This window comes from Neovison vison, chromosome 7 (genome assembly GCF_020171115.1).
Source record: "Neovison vison isolate M4711 chromosome 7, ASM_NN_V1, whole genome shotgun sequence".
In the NCBI taxonomy this organism is placed as follows: domain Eukaryota; kingdom Metazoa; phylum Chordata; class Mammalia; order Carnivora; family Mustelidae; genus Neogale; species Neogale vison.
Genome location: NC_058097.1, coordinates 156059989 through 156079572, shown reverse-complemented (window position 1 = coordinate 156079572; position 19584 = coordinate 156059989). Strand labels below are relative to the sequence as shown.

Genomic DNA, 19584 nt, shown 5'->3' with positions numbered 1-19584 from the left:
CTGAACTGACGGAAGTCTTCAGAGCTCAGAACCTGGGGGCTAAGAGAGCATTTGAGCTGGTGTTTGCCCTGTGCACCACTGCCAACTCCCTGATGGCGTATCACCTGGGCCACAGGCCACTCAAGGGGGACAGGCAACAAAGCTAAGGTCTGAGCACAGAGAGAGGTCAGAGGGGAGAGCTCTGCAGAGCCGGGCTACAAAAGGGCACTACCTTCAGTCAACTAGAGAAGCTCACCCCACAGGAGGACACTGGGTCTTGACTCTGGAGTAAGAGCACATGCAACGAATTTGATGTTTTAAAACAATAAAAAAGGGGAGGAGGTCAGGGAAGTGTGAGCCAAGTAGACATCAGACAGTAAGTAGATAAACAGTCAAATGAATTGTCAAAATAGATATATACAGACTAAACCGACCAGTTAAAAGATAGATATCGTTAACTTGGTTAAAAATTGAAAATGCAGGCTCCTGGGTGGATCAGTGGGTTAAAGCCTCTGCCTTTGGCTCAGGTCATGATCCCAGGAGCCTGGGATCGAGTCTCGCTTCGGGTTCTCTGCTCAGTGGGGAGCCTGCTTCCTCCTCTCTCTCTCTCTCTCTCTCTCTGCCTGCCTCTCTGCCTGCTTGTGATCTCTGTCTGTCAAATAAATAAATAAAATCTTTTAAAAAAATTGAAAATGCATCTCTATCCCTCTGGCATAAACTACACCTAAGACAAAGGTACACTGAAAGTCTGCGATTGAAAAGGATGGAAGAAGGATCATACCAAGAAGATAGTAACCAAAAGGAAGTTGGGACGGACTGATTAACATGAGACTGAACAGACTTTAAGACAAAAAGCATTGGGGCACCTGGGTGGCTCAGTTGGTTAAGTGTCCGCCTTCTGCTCAGGTCCTAATGGAATGGAGTCCTGCATCGGGCTCCCTGCTCAGTGGGGAACCTGCTTCTCCCTCTGCCTCTGCCTCTCCCTGCCCACTTGTATTCTATCATGCTTTCTCTCTCTCTTAAATAAAAAGATAAAATCGTTTAAAAAAAAAAAGACAAAAAGCATTGCTAGAGATGCAGGGTGTAATTATATGATGATGAAAGCCTTCACCAGGAAGTACTAATTCTAAATGTGTATTTATAGAATACAAAACAAAGCTTCAAAATATAAGGCAAAATATTCAGAATTATAAGGAGACAAAATCCACCATTTAGTAGAATATGGATTTCTAAGAAACTGATAAGCTCAAGCAGACAAAAAACAAAACAAACAACAACAACAACAAACCCCAGTGATGGTAGCAAAGATTTAAACAAAGTGCATGTACCAAACAAACAGAGGACATTGCACCTGACCACTGGGAGAAGACACACAGCTTTCAAGCATGCGTGGGAGAGTAAGGACCACCGACACTGTTATAGTCAAGGTCAGAAGGCAAGGATCAATAAATTCCAAAGGATATGTATTAGAGACCACTTAACCACAACACAATGAAGTTAGCAGCCAGGTGAAAATATCTATTACTGATTGGCTTTTTAATTTGTTTTTTAAAAGAGTACGGATACATTTAAGTAAGTAAAGAAAGAATGATAAAAGCATTCAAATAAGTTAAATACAAATATAGTAAGTACAGCTACAGAATGCAAATTTATCTATAGATATAGTAATGGTTAATTTTATGTGTCAACTTGGCTAGGCCACACACCCAGATATTGGATCAAACGTTATTCTAGATTTTTTTTTTTAAGATTTTATTTATTTATTCAACAGAGGGAGAGATCACAAGTAGGCAGAGAGGCAGGCAGAGAGAGAGGAGGAAGCAGGCTCCCCGCTGCGCAGAGAGCAGCGATGGGGCTCGATCCCAGGACCCTGAGATCATAACCTGAGCCGAAGGCAGAGGCTCAACCCACTGGGCCACCCAGGCTCCCCTCTAGATTTTTTTTTTTAAAGATTTTACTTATTTATTTGACAGAGAGAGACAAAGTGAGAGAGGGAATACAAGCAGGAGTAGTGGGAGAGGTTAGAAGCAGGCTTCCCGCCGAGCAGGGAGCCGCATATGGGGCTCGATCACAGCACGCTGGGATCACGACCTGAGGCAAAGGCAGAGGCTTAACCCACTGAGCCACCCAGGCACCCCTGTGAAGGTACTTTTTAGACAAGATTCACATTAAAATCAGTATACTCTCACTAATGCAGGTGGCTTGCCATATGTGGGGGGCCTTGTCAAATCAGTAGAAGGCTGTAACAGGAAAGGAATGATCTCCCTAGAAGAAGAAGGAATTAGGCCAGCAGATAACCTTCACATTGGAGCTACAACACTGGCTCTTCCCCAGATCTCCAGCCTGCTGGCCTGGCCTATAGGTTTTGGACTTGCTAGCTTCCATAATCATGTCAGCCAATTCCTTAAAATCAATCTGTCAACCAATCTCTCAAAAATTCCCTCTCTCTCCACACACACACATTGGTTTTGTTTCTCTGGAGAACCTACACAAATATACATATTTATCTATTTACTAGCTATTTACATAATAAATAATATATACAAATATATCACCCATGATATAATGGAGACTAATCAGCAAAGGCAAAAGTCAGTTCTTTGAAAATAATAATCAAAACGATAACTCTGGCAAGCAGTACCTGGGTGGTACCTCAGTTGGTTAAGTGTCCAGCTCTTGACTTTGGCTCAGGTCATGATCTCAGAGTTATAAGACTGAGCCCTGCACTGGCCCCATACTGGGCATGGAGCCTGCTTAAGCCTCTGCCTTTCACTAGGGTCATGATCTCAGAGTCCTGCGACTGAGCCCTGTATCAGGCTCTCTGCTGGGCAGGAAGCCTGCTTCTCCCTCCTCCTCTGCCTGCCTCTCTGCCTACTTATGATCTCTCTTTCTCTATTAAATTAATAAATAAAATCTTTAAAATAAAAATCCTCTCTCTCCCCCTCACATTCTCTCTCTCTCTCAAAAAAAAAAAAAAAAAAAGGGTAACTCTGGCAAGACAAAAAAAATAAAGGGTACAATTAAGCAATATTAGGAATATAAAGAGAGACATAACAAGTGTAGCAGATCTTTAAAAAATATGACAGCTAGGGCACCTGGGGTGGCTCAGGTTAAGCAACTGGCTCTTTATTTCACCTCAGGTCATGATCTCAGAGTCCTGAGATCGAGCCCCAAGAGAGCTCCACGCTCAGTATGGAATCTGCTTGAGATTTTCTCACTCCCTCTGCCCCTCCCCCCACTCAAGAGCGTGCACATGTGAGCATGTGCTCTCTCAAATAAATAAATAAATTTATCTTTAAAAAATATATATATATATGATAGCCATGTTTATGCTAAAAAAATTAAAGACGCTGGGGTACCTAGGTGGCTCAGTAGGTTAAGCATCCGACTCTTGGTTTCTTTCGGCTCAGGTCATGTGCTCAGGGTTATGAGACCGAGCCCTTATCCGATTCCCGCTTGGTCATGGAATCCCCTTCAGATTCTTTCCTTCTTTCTCTCCCACCCCCTCAGCTCCTCCCCACACTTGCACCTGCACTGGCATGCTTGCACGCATGCGCATGCTTGCTCTCTCAAATAAATAAATAAAGTCTATAAAAAAAACCCAAGAAACAAAATTAAAGATCTCAGTAAAATGTACAAATATTTAGATAGATATAACTTGCCAAAACTCCACTGAGAATTAAAACCACTGTTGATGACCATGAAGAAAAGAGAATGTTCACTTGGTTTTGTAAGGTCAGTTCCTATACCCACAACTATAGCAAGTACGGAAGGAAGAAGTGATAATGCCAATTTTACTCAAACTCCTTCAGAGAATGGAATATGAGGCCACACAGCCCTGAAGCTGTGGAGGAGGGGCTCTGCCGGCGAGAGGAAAACTTAAAATGAAGGTTGTCGAACAGCGCTTGCCACCCTGGTCCACTTCGATTTCGTTACATAAAGATTAGTCTCTGACCCCTCAGCCCACTGGACACCTCCAAACTTCCCCTCTGACTGTCTCCGGGTCAGAATCGGAGCCCAGCACTCTCAGCCTGAATCCTGAATGGGAAACAGGCCCGTTTCAGTTTTGCCCCTCCCTTACCGATGACCACTGGGTGCTGACCCTGCTCAGAGAGGGCCTGGACAAGGCCAGTTAACAGAGCATGTTCCCAGCATGGACTCATCAGCAGCCTTTAATGTCACAGCTGAAGTCATTCAACAGCCAAGGTGAATAATCTCAGTCTTGACCAGAACTTTCTCGACCCCCAACCTAAATCTTTAAAAACAACAACAACAAAACCCCACCCAGACACGAATCAGAGTTAGCAGAAAGGCCCAGAGCAACCTCTTTTTTTAACAGGTTCCTTTTGACTATTCCTCATCGGTGGGTACAGCCTGCAGATGACTGTCTGCGTGACCTCCTGCTAGTGAAGAGGGGTGCGTGGTCCTCTGTGTCCTGACCACGGGATTCTCTGGTACTATCACAGAAATGGCCTTGCAGAGCAGCCACTGAACCTGTTAGCCCACAAATTAAGCCTCATGCAAAATGAGAAGATGTGGAAGTCGCTCTGGGTTACCTAGAAGGATGTACTTAAGCAATATATTCAGTTCAGTTGCAATTGTCAAGAGTGTAATTCAATTATGGTATGATCTGCAGGCCAAACCGCAGGGATTAATCAGGAGCAAGAGCAAAGGTTAACATCCTGCTGGAAGCTAACAACTCTTTTGTACGAGGAACAAATCACTCTGACAAGGGGGCTGGGTTCTTTAAAGTCACCTCTTTCCAACTTTCTGGCATAGAATTTTGGGGTGCCAATCAAGTATCATCATACCCAGGAAACACTCATTCAGCTTTCAAGAATTCAGCCTTAAGAGGAGTTTCATCTCCTAGTCATGTTTCTGCTTGCAAGACCTTTCTTCTCCTCACACCTCCAGAGCCACTGGGAGCCTGAAGGGCCACCATGACACCTTTTATCCCCCCTTAAAGATTTAATTACAGAAATCTTGATATCACATGCCCTACATGTACTCTTTTTGGAAAGAGTTTCAGAAAGTGGAACTGAGCCTATCATAGTACAGAGTAATTAATAAAGGGAAACCCTCATTCTGTACTGTTATAACTATGAACCATCATTACTGAAGGAACGGTGTCCATTTTAGGAGGATTCTGTGTTGTTTTTGTGTAAATGATTGCTACCAGGGTGTGCAGGGGGCCTGTAAAAACTCCTTCCATTTGAAATAAGTGGTAATTGTGTCTTCAGAAAGTGAGAGAATACAGCCCTTGGGTACTCCTTTGAGCACCTTAATAGATGCAGAAGCAATTGTGTTTTGGTAGTTTGGCATCACTGGACATCATTCAAATTAACACGAGGGCAGAAATGCAGAAAGGATGATATAAATGTTCACCTAAAAATGTCATCTCTGTGGGATTGGTGGCATCGTGATGCAGTGATGCCATTTTCAAACCTTTTCTTGGCTGCCACCCTTCTGGCAAAGGAACCCTTACTTGGAAGTCTGATGTGTAAGACAGACAAGAGCAAAGTCACTTTGGCTAGGGTATACAGCAAGAACAGAACTTGACCCCACTCTGTTAACTCTTCTCTACAGATGGCCCCACAGAGCCCTTAGGGCTCTCTTACACATCATCATAACACCAGTGCAGGCAGGAAAGCACCCCTGAAGGGACTCAGATGGCCCTAGACTCAAAATTTTGACATTTACCAGCACTGTGGCCTTGGGTGGTAAAAATCATGTCAGTACTAATCTCAACCAAACAAATAGTAACTTATACCAACTGAGTACTTCTAGGTGCCTTATTTGCATTAATTTAATCCTCTCAGTGGTATTAGATAGGTACGAATACCATTATTTTATATATGAGAAAACTGAGCTCAGATAGGGATTAAACAGTCTGCCTAAACATCCCACAGCCAGTCCTAAGTGACGGAGCTGGGATTCAAGCCCCAATAGTCCACACTAACAACCACAAAAACTCTTAAGCTCTTTGGTCCAGTTTGGCCCAAACACCTTGAATATGAGGAGGGTATTAATAATCTTGCGGAAGAGTGTCCTATACAAAGACATTCAATAATTATCAATCCTGGGCTCATAGATGGTTCAGCTGGTTAAGCATCTGCCTTCAACTCAGATCATGATCCCAGGGTTCTGGGATCCAGTCCTGCGCCGGGCCCCCTCAGCGGGGAGTCTGTTCCTCCTTCCACCCCTCCCCCAACTTGTGCTCTCTCTTTCCCTCTCTCAAATAAATAAATTAAGTCTTTTAAAAAAATTATCATTCTTGTCATCACAAATGGTGTGGAACATATACCCTCCAGACACTCACTAATTACCTCAATGTTCAGTTATCTGCCAAACAGCTCCTGTCAAATGTCTGTGTGAAACAATTACTACTTGAAAGATGGTTCACAGGATATGCCAATCACAAATCTTCAGACAGAACTAGTAACTGGTGAGCCCAGAAGAATCAGTGAAAGGCACCAGAGAAAATAATAAATGAAATTCAGTGCACAACCAGAGAAGAAGACACTGTAGAAATGAACAGCTGGTGCCTAACCAATGAGAAGGAGAGCCTGTTCACAAAGTTAGATACAATGTGTATGTGACAGTACTTATTGAACACCTAATATGTGCTTGCAGACCTACTGAGGTGCTAGAGATGGAGCAGCAAAGCCTCGGTCCTAGTGGAATTTACAAATTGGTGCGGGAGGCCAACGATACACAAAGAGACAAATGGCAATGTAATAGGTCAGGTGGTGATCAGTGCTGTAAAAAAATATAAACAGGATATGAGGACAGAGTGATGGGGGGGATGCTAATTAGGGAGGGTCAGGTTAGACCTCTCTGATGGGATTGGGTGGCAGAGATCAGATAGAACAGTATCTGGAGGACAGCATTCCAGCAAAGGGGGCAGCAAGCACAAAGGTCTGGAGACAGCTGTTGTGCAGGCTTAAGCAAGATAGGTCAGGAGGAAAGTGGTAGGAGGTGTGGTCATAAAGGCGGCCAAAGGCCAGGTTGGGTCTGAAAGTGCTGGCTCCATTGAAGACTTCAGATTTTATCCTGAGATGGCAAGCCACTGATGAGCTTTGGAGAGAGGAATACTGTGATTTGGTGTACATTTCAAAGATCATTCTGCTGCTCTGTGAAAGACAGCCTTAGAGGGCCAGAACAGGGCAGAGACCACTCAGAAGACTATGCATGAATCTTGCAACCCTGTGTGAGTCTAGCAAGGCATGCACAAGCCTTACTCAATGAAAGACCCAAAACTCAAATGGGTGAGATGAGGTCCAGAATAAATAAGAACTCTACCATGTCCCTAGAGAGGATGTAACGTAATCAAGATTTCTTTCAAACTCTTGTTACTTTATTAAAAGCTAACATTTTAGAGTGCTTAGTATGTGCCAGGCACTGTTCTTGGCACCTTATGTGGGTAAACATGGCAATCCTCTAAGGTGGGTACTATCATTACTCCCATTTAAAATATGAGGAAACTGAAGCCTGGTCAGGTAAACAGCTCACTGTAGAGCTAGGATTTGAGCCAAGCAGCCTGGCTGCAGGGGATCCAAAAAACACAAGGAATCTTCAACACACAATCCCACCCCCATCCCAGGGACCAAGACCCAGAACCCTCAGTGAGTCAGATTCTCTCTGCAGGGTAGAAGCAACAGCAGATGCCTGGCAAGGGGCAATATCAGGTACCCACACACACATCCTGGGCTTTCGCCACACTCAGCCTAAGCCCCTGTCCCCAGCCTCCTCCAGCTGAAGCTCCACACGAAGAAGAGCAAAGTCCCAAAGAAGCATGTCCGGCATGGCAAATCAGGCTATTGACTTGTTGTTGGGTTAGGGGCAGAAAGAGGACCTGGGATCTTCAGGAAAGATCTCCAATGACAGACTTATTCTAATCAATATGGTCTTGGGCTCCCGCTATGGAAGAGTTAAAGAGCCCGAACAGCTCAGTGGCAGCCTTTTTCCAATTAACCAGTTTTGCTGGGTCTTTTCTAGGGAGTATTCCTAACTGGCAAATGTGAATGTTAAGTCGGTTATGATTGGTTTAAGATACAATATGGCATAAAGAGCATTCTCTTTCTCTCTCTCTCTTTATTTTTTAAGATTTATTTACTGAAGAGAGAGAGAGAGATCAGGACAGGAGGGGCAGAGGGAGAGGGAAAGAGAGAATCCTCAGGCAGATTCCCTACTGAGCACAGAGCTTGACATGGGGCTGGATCCCAGGTCCCTGGGATCACGACCTGAGCCAAAATCAAGAGTCTGATGCTGGAGCGCCTGGGTGGCTCAGGTCATGATCCCAGGGTCCTGGGATCCAGCCGCATGTCAAGCTCCCTGTTTAGAGGGAAGTCTGCTTCCCCCTCTCCCTCTGACCCTCCCCTTACTCACACGTGACCTATCTCTCTCTCACATAATCTTAAGGAAAAAAAAAGATGCTTAACCTACTGAGCCACCCAAGCACCCCGAGAACAATCTTTCGGTGATGAGGTGATTCGACACCATGCGACCTCCTGAGTCCCAAACACCCTGGAGACCAGCTGCGGAAGGGAGCTGACATAGGCACTCAGGGAGCAAAGTCTCCACTTTTGAGTTTCGCTTCAGCTCGACTGTGATAAGCCATCATGTGCTCTTGCCAGTTTACAGTAAAAGTGATCTTATTGCAGCCAAACTGCCGTAGAGCCGGGACCCACGCCGTGTCGCAGTTCAAGGCCTGCCACCGTTCGGGCGCCCACGCTGTCTCAGCAGCCCTAACCTCACCCAGGCATCAAAAAACTCCACGAGCCCAAACTCCTACACAAACAGATGGCATGCACAATGAAACACAAACCATCTACCGAGGGGCTTCTCACTGTGCTAGGAAGGAAGGTCAGAGGACAGAAACGGTTCCTCTAGGATGGAGGGTAAGCTGTGAGTCTTGAGGGCCCCCAGCGCGTACCTGCAATGATCCCGTCCATTTGCTCCAGAGCGGCTTCCAGCGCGTGGCTGGCATCGGAAGCCATGACTCCTTGCCCCTCAGTCTCCTCCTTCTCCTACTGGAGATGCAAGCACAGAACAAAGGAAAAGTCAGAGAGGTCCACAAGATGCCTGCAAGACGGCAAGCCCTCCTTCATCGTCACGGCACACACCATCATGAGAATCCTAGCATGGAACCCCCCGATTCTGCCAGCCCTAGAACCTTGCCCTCCTGGCACGAATGCTCTATCTCCACGAACCTTTAGCATGTGATCCCACTCACTTCTGAAATTAAGAGACTCAGTTAACTGAGTCCCAGGTTCCAGAAGTTGCAGCCAGCACGGGGCTGGGGGGAGAGCCGAGGGCGTGGGGGGGTGGGAGCGTCCCTGTGAGTCAGGGAAAGTGACCCCAGAGGACATTCCTGCGGCAGCAGGGATCACCAGTCTCCCCAGGCACCAAACTATCTCCTGGCTGCCCTAGGCTGGCACCTGCAATGCTTTTGCTGGGTCGTTGTGATCTGGGACAAGACCTCCACCACCACTTTCGATTCTCAGATTGTCAAAAGGGCCTGGCCTCGGAAGGCTGCCGGCACAGTGTCATGGGGAGAGTTCTGTCCCAGGAACCTGGAGCCCTTCTTACCATTTTAGTTCTACTCTACCCAACACCATGCAGGGTACAGCATCCCATCTCTTCAGACTGAAGAGCATCTCCAAGGACACCCAGTGCAGCCACCGCCCTCCCCCCAACTGATTCTCCCATCTAATGGGGAAGATGGCAGTTGTGCCATCTCTGGTCAACTCTGCCTCTATGAAAGGTTTTTCAGCTGAACTGCCTTCCTGCAGCCTCTCCTCATTTTTCTTGCTTCCCACCCATTCCCTGGCTGGCAGGGAGAGACTGACAATAGTTTTTGCAATCCCTACCTAGTTCATGTCTATAAACTGAAGGCAGGAGTTGTTAGTTCCTTTAGCAAAAGCCATGCATGTGCCCAATGGGCATAAGCACTATGGAGAACAAAAGCTGGGCTACTCTACCCCAGGATGGCACGGGTCAGGAAACAGGGGATCCTGAGCGTCTCTGCTCATGTTCCCTGTAGAGATGGACTTTCAAAGAGAAGAAAGTAAAGTGAGCAGACACAGAAAAGTGGCTTTGGAGATGGTGCGGATGAAGATTTTAGGACCACAAAGAACCACAGGGGACTGTCCCAGGCAGCAGCAGTTCAAATAGTCTGGGTTCAAATACTGCTCTGCCATTTACTGTGTGATCTCTGAGCCTCAGTATCCTCATCTGTAAAATGGGTATAATACCAGCACTTGCATCACCAGGTTGATGTCATGACTAAATGAGGAATTACTATTTCATAGAAAATACTAATACATCCCTTACAGATAGGAAGTACTCAATTAAAGCTAGCTGTTTTCCTTTTTGTTTCTGAAGTGAGGCAATAATCTCAGGATGTATTTGTGCCAAGAGAGCTCATTGGAGGAGACTTTAAACTCAGCGGGGTAGGCTTAGGGAGGAAGAACCCAGGTAAGTCCAAGAGGCTAGTTCCCCTGCATGGCAAAGAGACCAATGATGTGTGTGAAGGGGGAGGGCAGTGATTCATAGGAGCAAAGGCCAAGAAAGGTTCGGGAACAGGCACTGGGCTTCAGTAGGCCAAGAATCATTGTACAATCAACTCGGGAATGAGAATGGGAGCTTGCAGAGGAGGTGGGAGCCTAATGGGGACCTCAGGGCTGCGGCAAGAACCAGGCAAGGCTGCAGCAAGGAACAGAGCTGCCCCCGCTGAGAACAGCAGCCAGGACAGCTGGAGACCCCAAATGCAGTGTGCAGATCTCAAAGCTTGAACAGAAGCAAGCTTGGGGCGGGGGGAGTGGGAAGAAAGGAGAGGGAGCAGGAAACAGGAAGGGGGGGCGGGAATGGGTAGCAGAAGCAGGACAATAATCTGCGCATTCCCACCTGTTCAGAGATACTGAAGGTCTGAAATACTTCCCTCTAAGGACTTCCTACTACTTCGAAAGAAAAATCCAAACTGCTCACTCCTGGGGACCTATGAAACAGGCAGTGTAGGAATCTGGCCAGGCCAACCCCATGCTGTTCTCCCCACTGCTCACATTCCAGCAGCATTGGTCTCCTGTCTGACCCGAAACACTCCAAGACCTCCTCTGTAACTTTCCACCTGCCATCCCCTCAGCCCTGGGCACGCTTTCCCAGCTCTCTGCATGGCTGGTTTCTTCTCATCTTCCAGGTTTCAGTTCCCATGTATCTTCTAGAGAGGCCTTCCTTGAACACCTCCACCTCGAGCAGCCCCTGTGAAGCGCAGCTATTCTAAAGTATCTCGTCCATATACTTGCTTTCTTGCCAACTCTACTTGCTCGCTCTCCCCATGGAGGCTCTGCCCTGTTCACCCCTATGTGCCCTGTGCCTAGCAGAGTGCCCAGCATGCGGAAGCTTATGAGTGGATCCTTGTGAGTAAATGGGTAGGCGCATTCCACCAACGTCCCCTGAACCCTGTGCCCTCAAGGACCAGGCAGTCTAGTGAAGGCAAAAGTATAAACAAAGAATTATGACGCAGTATGGATATATGCTGACTGAGGCAGGTGTGCAGCTTCCCTGGGTCTTGAGGGATGAGTAGAAGCTTTCTCAGAAGATAAGGGAGAGAAATGCTATTCCAGGCAGAGGGGGTGGAAAAGTAGAGAAGCATGTAAGGGCAGGATGGAGTTGGCAAATATCAAAATGGCTGACGAGATTCTACTGGGGCAGCCAGCTGCTCGTGATGAGTCAAAACCTTCCACAGAATTTACGTAAGTGTGACAAAGGTAGGGAATGAGAAGAGCTTGGGAATCACACCACCACGTCAGGGGTCTAGATGTCGGTACACAATACCTCAAGTGTCCTCAGATGTCAACATGACAGGTTTTTGAGAAGAAAGGTCTCCTATTTCAACAGACAGGCCCCACAGGGGGCCTTACTACCAGGGTGACAGGGAGAGGACAGCTGGAAGGTGCCCGGCCCAGAGGGCCCAGGCCATGTCCCCCTGCAACAGAAGGGCCATAAAAGGAGGCGCATGGCCTTCTGCCCAGTGATGAGTTTGTACTTGGCGAATAGCAAGTTGGGTGGACCTGTGGGAGTGGTGTGAAGTGAAACGTGAGTCAAAGGTGTATCATATATACATCCTGGGAGCCTGAGCCAGTGGGCTGGGAGCACTCAGAAGCCAGAACCTGTTTAGGGCAGCTGACAAGCTCAGTTCTAGACCTGCTGGGTCTGAGATGATGGCAGGACACGTGGGTAAGAAGGGGCCCCACCAGCCCCTGTCATAGGGCAGCTGTGAGGTGTCAGTGGTGTGGGGAACAGAGAGACCTTGGAAGGGCCAAACATGCCATCAGTGTGAGGCCTCCAGCCCCCATCTGTGCGTGCAGACACTCTCATCAGAACAGGGGAGCCACAGGGCTGCCAATCATTCCCAGTCTGGCAGCTAGTGACCACTGTCGAGGTTAAAGCTCCTATCTGTAACACATGACGGTACAATCATGGCCCTCAAGGACTTGGGGCCTCAGAGGCAAACATGTCAGGCGGCAGCACTCAGTGTCTGTTCCTCCCTCCACCTCTCTTGAGAGCCTGGGTTCATCAGGGATGTGAGGCTTAAGTCCATGAAGCTCCAGAAGATGGACACCTGGATGCTCCTGGAGAGAAGCGAGGTGAGAGGTGACAACCCAAAGTGGCTGGGAGAGAGCCACATTCTGGGGAAAACTCCAAAGGCCCAAGGGAAAAGCAGGACAAGCTCTAAGCCAGTGGTGGGGAGGTAGAAGTGAAATACCAATGACAGGAGACCCAATCAGGGGCCTGACAGAGCACGGATGCCAGGGAAAGAGACAGCGTGCCCAGGGGACACTGTGGCATCCCAGGAAGGAGAGCAGCAGGCAGAGGATGACAGTGTTCTTAATGACCTCAGTACAGTGACCGTTGTTCAAGTGGCCACAACCAGCTCTCATTTTCTCTGGACACCTGGACTCTTCACAGGGCCCTGCCCTGGGTGGTGGAGGAGCAGACAGACTTCTCTCACCCAGAGACAGCTCTGGCTATAAAGAAGAGGTGGGAAAGGTTAAGAAAATGTGTAGCCTATGTACCGTTCACCCTGCTCTTCAGCCACAGGCCTCTCCAGATGCTGCCATCCTCCTATCTGTGACAGTGTCCCACTAACACAGAACCTGACCCTCTCTGCTACCAACAGGGAGAAATGACTCTGTACCTGCAGCCAATATGGGACAGCCATGTTTTTGGAATGACAGTGTCTGGTGACAGATGTCACAGCCCACGGAACTACACTACACAAAGGCCAGCTGGGCTCCTGGACATTGATCACGGTGTAGGATTAGGGGTTCTGAAGTTTAGAAAGTGAGTCACAATTAGCCACCCATTATCTGGTGCGCTCTCAGGTGGGCTGTAATTTAGATACTGCATTAGCAGTAGTTGTAGATTAAGATAAATCTCGGGCAAGTAACCTTGACTTATCCCACCCAAGCTGAAGTGCAAGCTTCCATTCCATTTTATAAAGTACTTTTCTCTCAGTAAAAGTGGTTAGAGCCGCAAGTGTTTCAGGCAGGCTGCCCATGGCCTGGACAAAGGAAGGAATCAGGAACAGATCCAGAGTTGCTGGTATCCGTACTCCTCCAACCAAGGTCTCTATGCCATGGGCACAGCTGAGTCAGAGCTGGGACTGGACTCTTCGGCAGCTGTACCCAGGTGGAGGGGTGAGGGAAGACAGTGTCCCCCCAACTAGAAGGCAAGGCTTAGGGAAGGAACCCTCAGCCAAGAACCTACCACCACCAAACTTAAGACTCATCACACACGTCCTCCTTCCCTACACGGCCACCAAGTAGTAAAGAAGCATCAGCATATCACAACCAACCAAAGCCTTTTCCCCACAATTTATAGGTTTCCCAGAAACCAGAGCTGTTTTTAAATGGTTATTTTAAGACATACCTCTTGTTATCCTTATGCTTGGGAGACAGCTTCTTAACAGGGTACAGGAAATTTATCATTTTGGGATAAGAGAGCAAGAAATCATTTTCAGTATTTAAAAAAACAAAGAAGATGAAAGAAGACATACAAGGGAAATTGATGGCTAACATTCTCGATCACATCCCATATCAACTAATAACACCTTTATTTTCAGAGCACAAAGAGGAAAGAACATAGGTTTCATAGCCACAGTCTCAAGTTAAAACACACGCTCTACGGTGTAATGGCTGTGGGTCTTTAGACAAATTATTGAACAACCCTCTCAGACTCAACGGTCTCATCTATAAACTCGCATTGTTACCAGTGAAAGCAAACAAGATCAACCTCGGGGAAATACAGCAGACGGAACTGAACATCTAATTTAGCTATCCACAGCAACAACAGTAGAAGAATTTATTTTGAAAGCCATAAGCTCACAAGGACACGGAGAAGTGACAGGAGACATAAGGTCAACGGCTCTGCAGCAATGTAAAAGGGCAGCTGGTCCATGTTAGAGAGCTTCCCAAAACTCAGGGAGAGATTTCTCCAGGAACATAAAATTCACAAGACACCTCATGCATGAGAACACGCAGAGGGATTTATATAATTAGTAAGGAATTTGTTTAATTCACTGATAAGAAAACAGAAAACCAAGCAAGTGACCAAAGAACTGCATGGAAACCAAAACGCAAAAGTAACCCCAGACCTTATCTAACCCGAAGTGCCTGGGCAGCACCGTGGGACGGATCAGGCTGGCGGGCAATGGGGGTGGGGCTGGAAAGACAGCCAGGATTCCTCACCTCCTAGAGTGGGAGCTCAGAAGTCACTAGATAATGACAACTGAAAAAAAATAACAAAGCAGCAGAAAGAGCATCTTTTCAGCAATATGGATAAAAATACTCAAAATTGTAAGAGGAAGCAGCAATGGGGATGGGTAGGGAGGGAGACAACAGCTGTTTTAACAAATCATGTACAATCACTTGATTGTTTAAATTGTGTAGATAATCCTAGTGATCAAAATAAAAACAATCAAAATGACTTAAAAAGGTAATATGCGTGGTGTGCCTGGCACAGAGGAGAGAGGAGAGACTCGGTGCGTGCTCCTTCCTCCTCTCCCACAAGTGACTGTAGCTACTCACTAGTTTATCCACCATTGACTCACGTAATCCCCACACACCACTTAGGGACTCTCCCACTTTGCCCATGAGCAAAAAATTAGGCATCTTGGCTGAAGACACACACCATCCTTCCACTTTACCTCTGAGACAGGAACGCAGTAGAGGGTTTTGAATACAGGAGGGTCTATGATACCTTTACAAAAAGAAACACTTTGGCTGAAAATGGACAGGGGTGGTCGGGGGTACAGTGCACTGGTGAACACAGGAAAACCAGGCGAGAGATGAAGGTAGCTTGGACCAGAATGATGGTGGTAAATGTTCTAAGTCTTGATATAAGTTGAAGGCTAAGCCAGCAAGCTATACTAACAGAGTAGACATGGGAGAAAGGAGTCAGAATGACCATGAGCTTTTTGTCTTGAGTCTCTGGGAGCCTGGAAGGGCTGCAGAAGCAACTGGAAGGAAAAGGGGATCAGGAGATTGGTTTTGGAAATGTTCAGTTTAAGATGCCTAAGGTTTGGGGAGGCAGGGGTGTGCCTGGGTGACTCAGTCAGTTAAGCATCTGCCTTCAGCTCAGGTCATAATCCCAGGGTCCTGGGATAGAGTCTACCTCTCCCTCTCCCTCTGTCCTGCCTAACACGTGCCCCCACCCCGCTCTCTCGCAAATAAATATATTAAATCCTTAAAAAAAAAAAAGATGCCTAAGGGGACACCCAGAAAGATATACTGAGTAAGGCATTTGGAACTATGAGTCTGATGTTTGGAGGTAAGTCTGTCTGGAGAAAATTTGGGAGCCTTCGACACAGAGATGAAATTTAAAACAACTGTACGAAGTAACCTAAGCAGTGTGCGGGGTGGGGTGGGGGGAAGAGCGGAAGGAAGGAAGGGAGGGAGGGAGGGAGGGAAGGAAGAAGAAAGGAAATGCAAGAGGCCCCAGAACTCTCTGGAACACTTCAACAAAACCATCAGGGAGAAGAACCAACAAAGGGGACAGAGGAGAACAGCCAGGTGAACTGAGAAAGTGCTGTCCCAGAAATTACACAGAGCGTTCGGAATGGAGAGTACGCAATCAGGAGAGCCAAGGTCCGCTGAGTCAGACCAGAGATGGTCTCTCTCCCAGTACTCGCTGCAGGGGTGATCTCGCCTGCTCCCACGGCCTCACCTGTCCCTGCATTACCTCACCCTAAACTCCCACAAGTGCCTCCTACCTGGCTGCCGCCTCCAGGCAGCCCCGTCCATCCACCCTGCACTAAAGTGTCACCTGACTCAGTGGTCCTCAAACACTGGTGTTCATCACAGTCACCAGACAACAACACAAGCACAGAGGTCCAGCCTCACTGAAGCAGAAGACGGCCTGACGTTTGTATCCTGCCTAGCTCCTGGGGTGACTCTGATACTGAATGAAGCTGAAGAGCCAGAGAGAGAAGGCAAACACAGCTCCAACCAGGCACTCTCTGCTTAGAAAGTCTCCGGGGCTCAGCATCAGCCTCTAGAATTCATGCCTTTTGCATAGACTCAACTTCCTGGGCTGCAACTTTAACTTCCATCACACCCGGCCAACCTCTGCCCAAACCAAATGTCTTCTCATCAGGGGACAGACTATAGTTAGTTGACTGTATCAGTTGCTTTCCTGCTTTTCACCCAAGCCAGCAGCTTTCCTCGCTAAATTCCCATCTTCTCTTCTAGCCAGTTCTTCCAGGAAACCAAACTTGATCCTGCCTACCTAAACGTGACCTCCCCTTCTATTTTTCTTTTCAGGAAAGGGAGGAAAGAGGCATAGCAGAGCCATCTCCCCTGAAACTCTTTCTGTGTGTCTCAGCCCCTGAGGGCACCCCCATGGCACCCCCATTCTGTAAGCCCTGAGGACATTTACACAAATTCACTGATAAAACTATTCATTGTCAGTGGGAAACCAAAGGCTGAGAGACAGGTGTGCCCCTGACCCATACTTGATACCCACTTCCCTCTCCACACCCTCACACTTGGCAGGCCCCAAAAGTGGTCTTCTCCAATATGCTCCCCACCCACCATGGTGATGCCCCACCACAGTCACCAAGCTGGAACCCTGGGAGTCATGCTGGGCCTTCCCGCCTCTCATCCACATCCAGGGGGGTCTCCACACCCAGCAAAGTCTCCCTCTCACGTCCCTCCCTTCTCCTGCCCTGCTTCAGGCCACATCATCTCCCACCAGAATGCCAACCATGGCTTCCTGACTGTCTTTCCTACCTACAGCCTCACTCCCACACCCTCCTCCTGCTCTGCCCTGCAGCCAAGCGCACAGGGCTGTTCCACAAACCTCACCAAAGCACTCCAGCCTTGTACGGCTGCTCATCTAGCTCGCACTCCAGACAGAAAGTGAAGGACCCACGAGGTAGTCAGGAGCAGGCACTCTTGTCAGGCTGCATTTGGACCCACACTCCTCCTGTCATGGGCTATGTCCTTGGCCCCCGTTCCTTAACCTCACTCAGCTTCATTTTCCCTATTTATAAAGCGCAGGTGAAAATATACATATTCTAGGATTACAGAGACTCGTAATAATGCAGGCAGAAGTCCTCTGCACAGGGGCGCCTGGGTGGCTCAGTGGGTTAAGCCGCTGCCTTCGGCTCAGGTCATGATCTCAGGGTCCTGGGATCGAGTCCCGCATCGGGCTCTCTGCTCAGCAGGGAGCCTGCTTCCTCCTCTCTCTCTGTCTGCCTGCCTCTCTGCCTACTTGTGATCTCTCTCTGTCAAATAAATAAATTAAATCTTTAAAAAAAAAAAAAAAAAGAAGTCCTCTGCACATAGCTGGCTGGGAGTTCACAACCACAGCAGCGATAATTCTCTCAGCCACACTTGGCCCCTTCCCAAGCACTAACCATTTCACCCCACCTGATTTTGCTGTAAGGCCCCTTCAACATGCAACATTTTAGCCCATGACCCCATTCCACCTGCTCAATTCCCGCTCCTCGTTCAAGGCCCAATCCCAGTGTCATGATTCTAGGGATCCCCTCCCATCCCCCACATGGAAGTGACTGCTCTCTCCCCTTCTCCATGCCCATGACAGACTTCCCTCACAGCACCTGGAACTCTCTAGAGCGCTGGCCACTTATGTGTGAGACTCCTTTGTCTCAGTGGTAAGCTCTCTGCGGGCAGGGCAGTGTCTCTGAAGCCCAGGGCTCAGCTCCACCTCATGTGTGTGAAGGGACAGACAGAAACACACAGTGCCTGGGGGAGACAGCTGAAGCTGACCAGGGGCAAAATTCCTCTCCATCTGTAGTTCTTTTTTTTTTTTTTTTTTTTTTTCCATCTGTAGTTCTTAAAACAAGTTATTTGCTTCCAAAATACAATGGGACAGGTATAGGATGGACATTCCCCTTCCACAAAGGAGAACATGGATGAAACAAAGAGGTTGCAGGTCTAAAGTGGAGGTTAAGAAGCTTCCATGGGTGCCAGGGGCCCTGAAAGGCCCAAGGCCTGAGGTTCTGTCCAGTCTGTTGGTCTCTGCCCTCAAAGGGAAGGGCCTGATGAGGAGGAAAACCACCCCGGCAGGGCCCACAGACCGTCTCTGCAGCAGGCCTGAAGGACAAGGCCACAGAGGTTGACTTTCCATCAGAACAGAGGGGGGTATGTCGGAACACAGAGCAGTGGAGCAGGACAGGGGTCAGGGAGCTGAGAAAGCCGCTCTCGGAATTGCTGATGGCCTGGAGCAAATATGTGAGTCTGATAAAAGGGAAGAGGTGGAGCCTAGATTTCTTCATCTAGGGAACAGAAGCTTAAGCAGCCTGAGGAAAATCCGCCCAGAGAGAGACTAGAAAGCCTCCGAAGGTGAAAAAGCCACTGACCTTGTGGCAGTGGAAACACAGTGTCAGTCACTTCTGATACCAAACATCCGTCTGGTGTTTGACGCTTTGGGCTGCGAACATGTTTTCCACACACAGGCTTCTCACTGCCACCTAAACACCCCAGGTCAGGCGGCTCGGTTTGGTCAGCCAGGGAAGCTGAGACTGGGAGGCGGAGATGGACCAGAACAGCCTGAAGGGCCCGGAGCCCAGGCATAGGCTGGCTGGTGGTGCCAGGGCCAGCGGGGGGCGAAGGCAGTATTTCCTGCTTAGAGTCTTTCTTCCCCAAAGTGCCAGGTTAGTGAGCTGTGGGCACTGGGCATTCCCAGCCCCTCCCCACTGGGCAAGTTCCAAAAGATCCCTAAGAACATTTGTGCTGGAGCCCAGCTCCACAGAACCCACTGGAAGGAGTCCTTTTTCTTTCTGGCCCTTCCACTGAAAACCTAGCCCAAGCCCTGTCACATGTCACTGCTCCTCCACCGAGCTTGTCTGGCACAGCCAAACCCAGATGCTTCTACTTAGGCTCAAGCCGTCCTTCCCAAACCACAGCCCTTCACACAAGGCTCCACGACCCCAAACAGCCCTTCCACTAACACGCAATCCTAGGAGGGGACTCAGTCACACAGTTCAACACCCTCCTCAGAAGAACGCAACAAATAGCATCGGGGCAGACAACCTCACCTCCGGGTGCCGTGAGGCCGGACTTCCTCCCAGCTCAGCTG

General features: G+C 48.2%; 1 protein-coding gene across 1 annotated transcript in view; it reads right to left on the bottom strand.

Annotated features, from left to right (window-relative positions):
- The window catches only part of PPFIBP2 (PPFIA binding protein 2), a 154920-nt gene that overhangs the window by 114239 nt on the left and 21097 nt on the right, over window positions 1-19584 (bottom strand). Inside the window, exon 2 of the mRNA XM_044258747.1 lies at window positions 8915-9008. Coding sequence (XP_044114682.1) covers window positions 8915-9008 — 94 coding nt within the window. The remainder of the gene's footprint in view (window positions 1-8914; window positions 9009-19584) is intronic.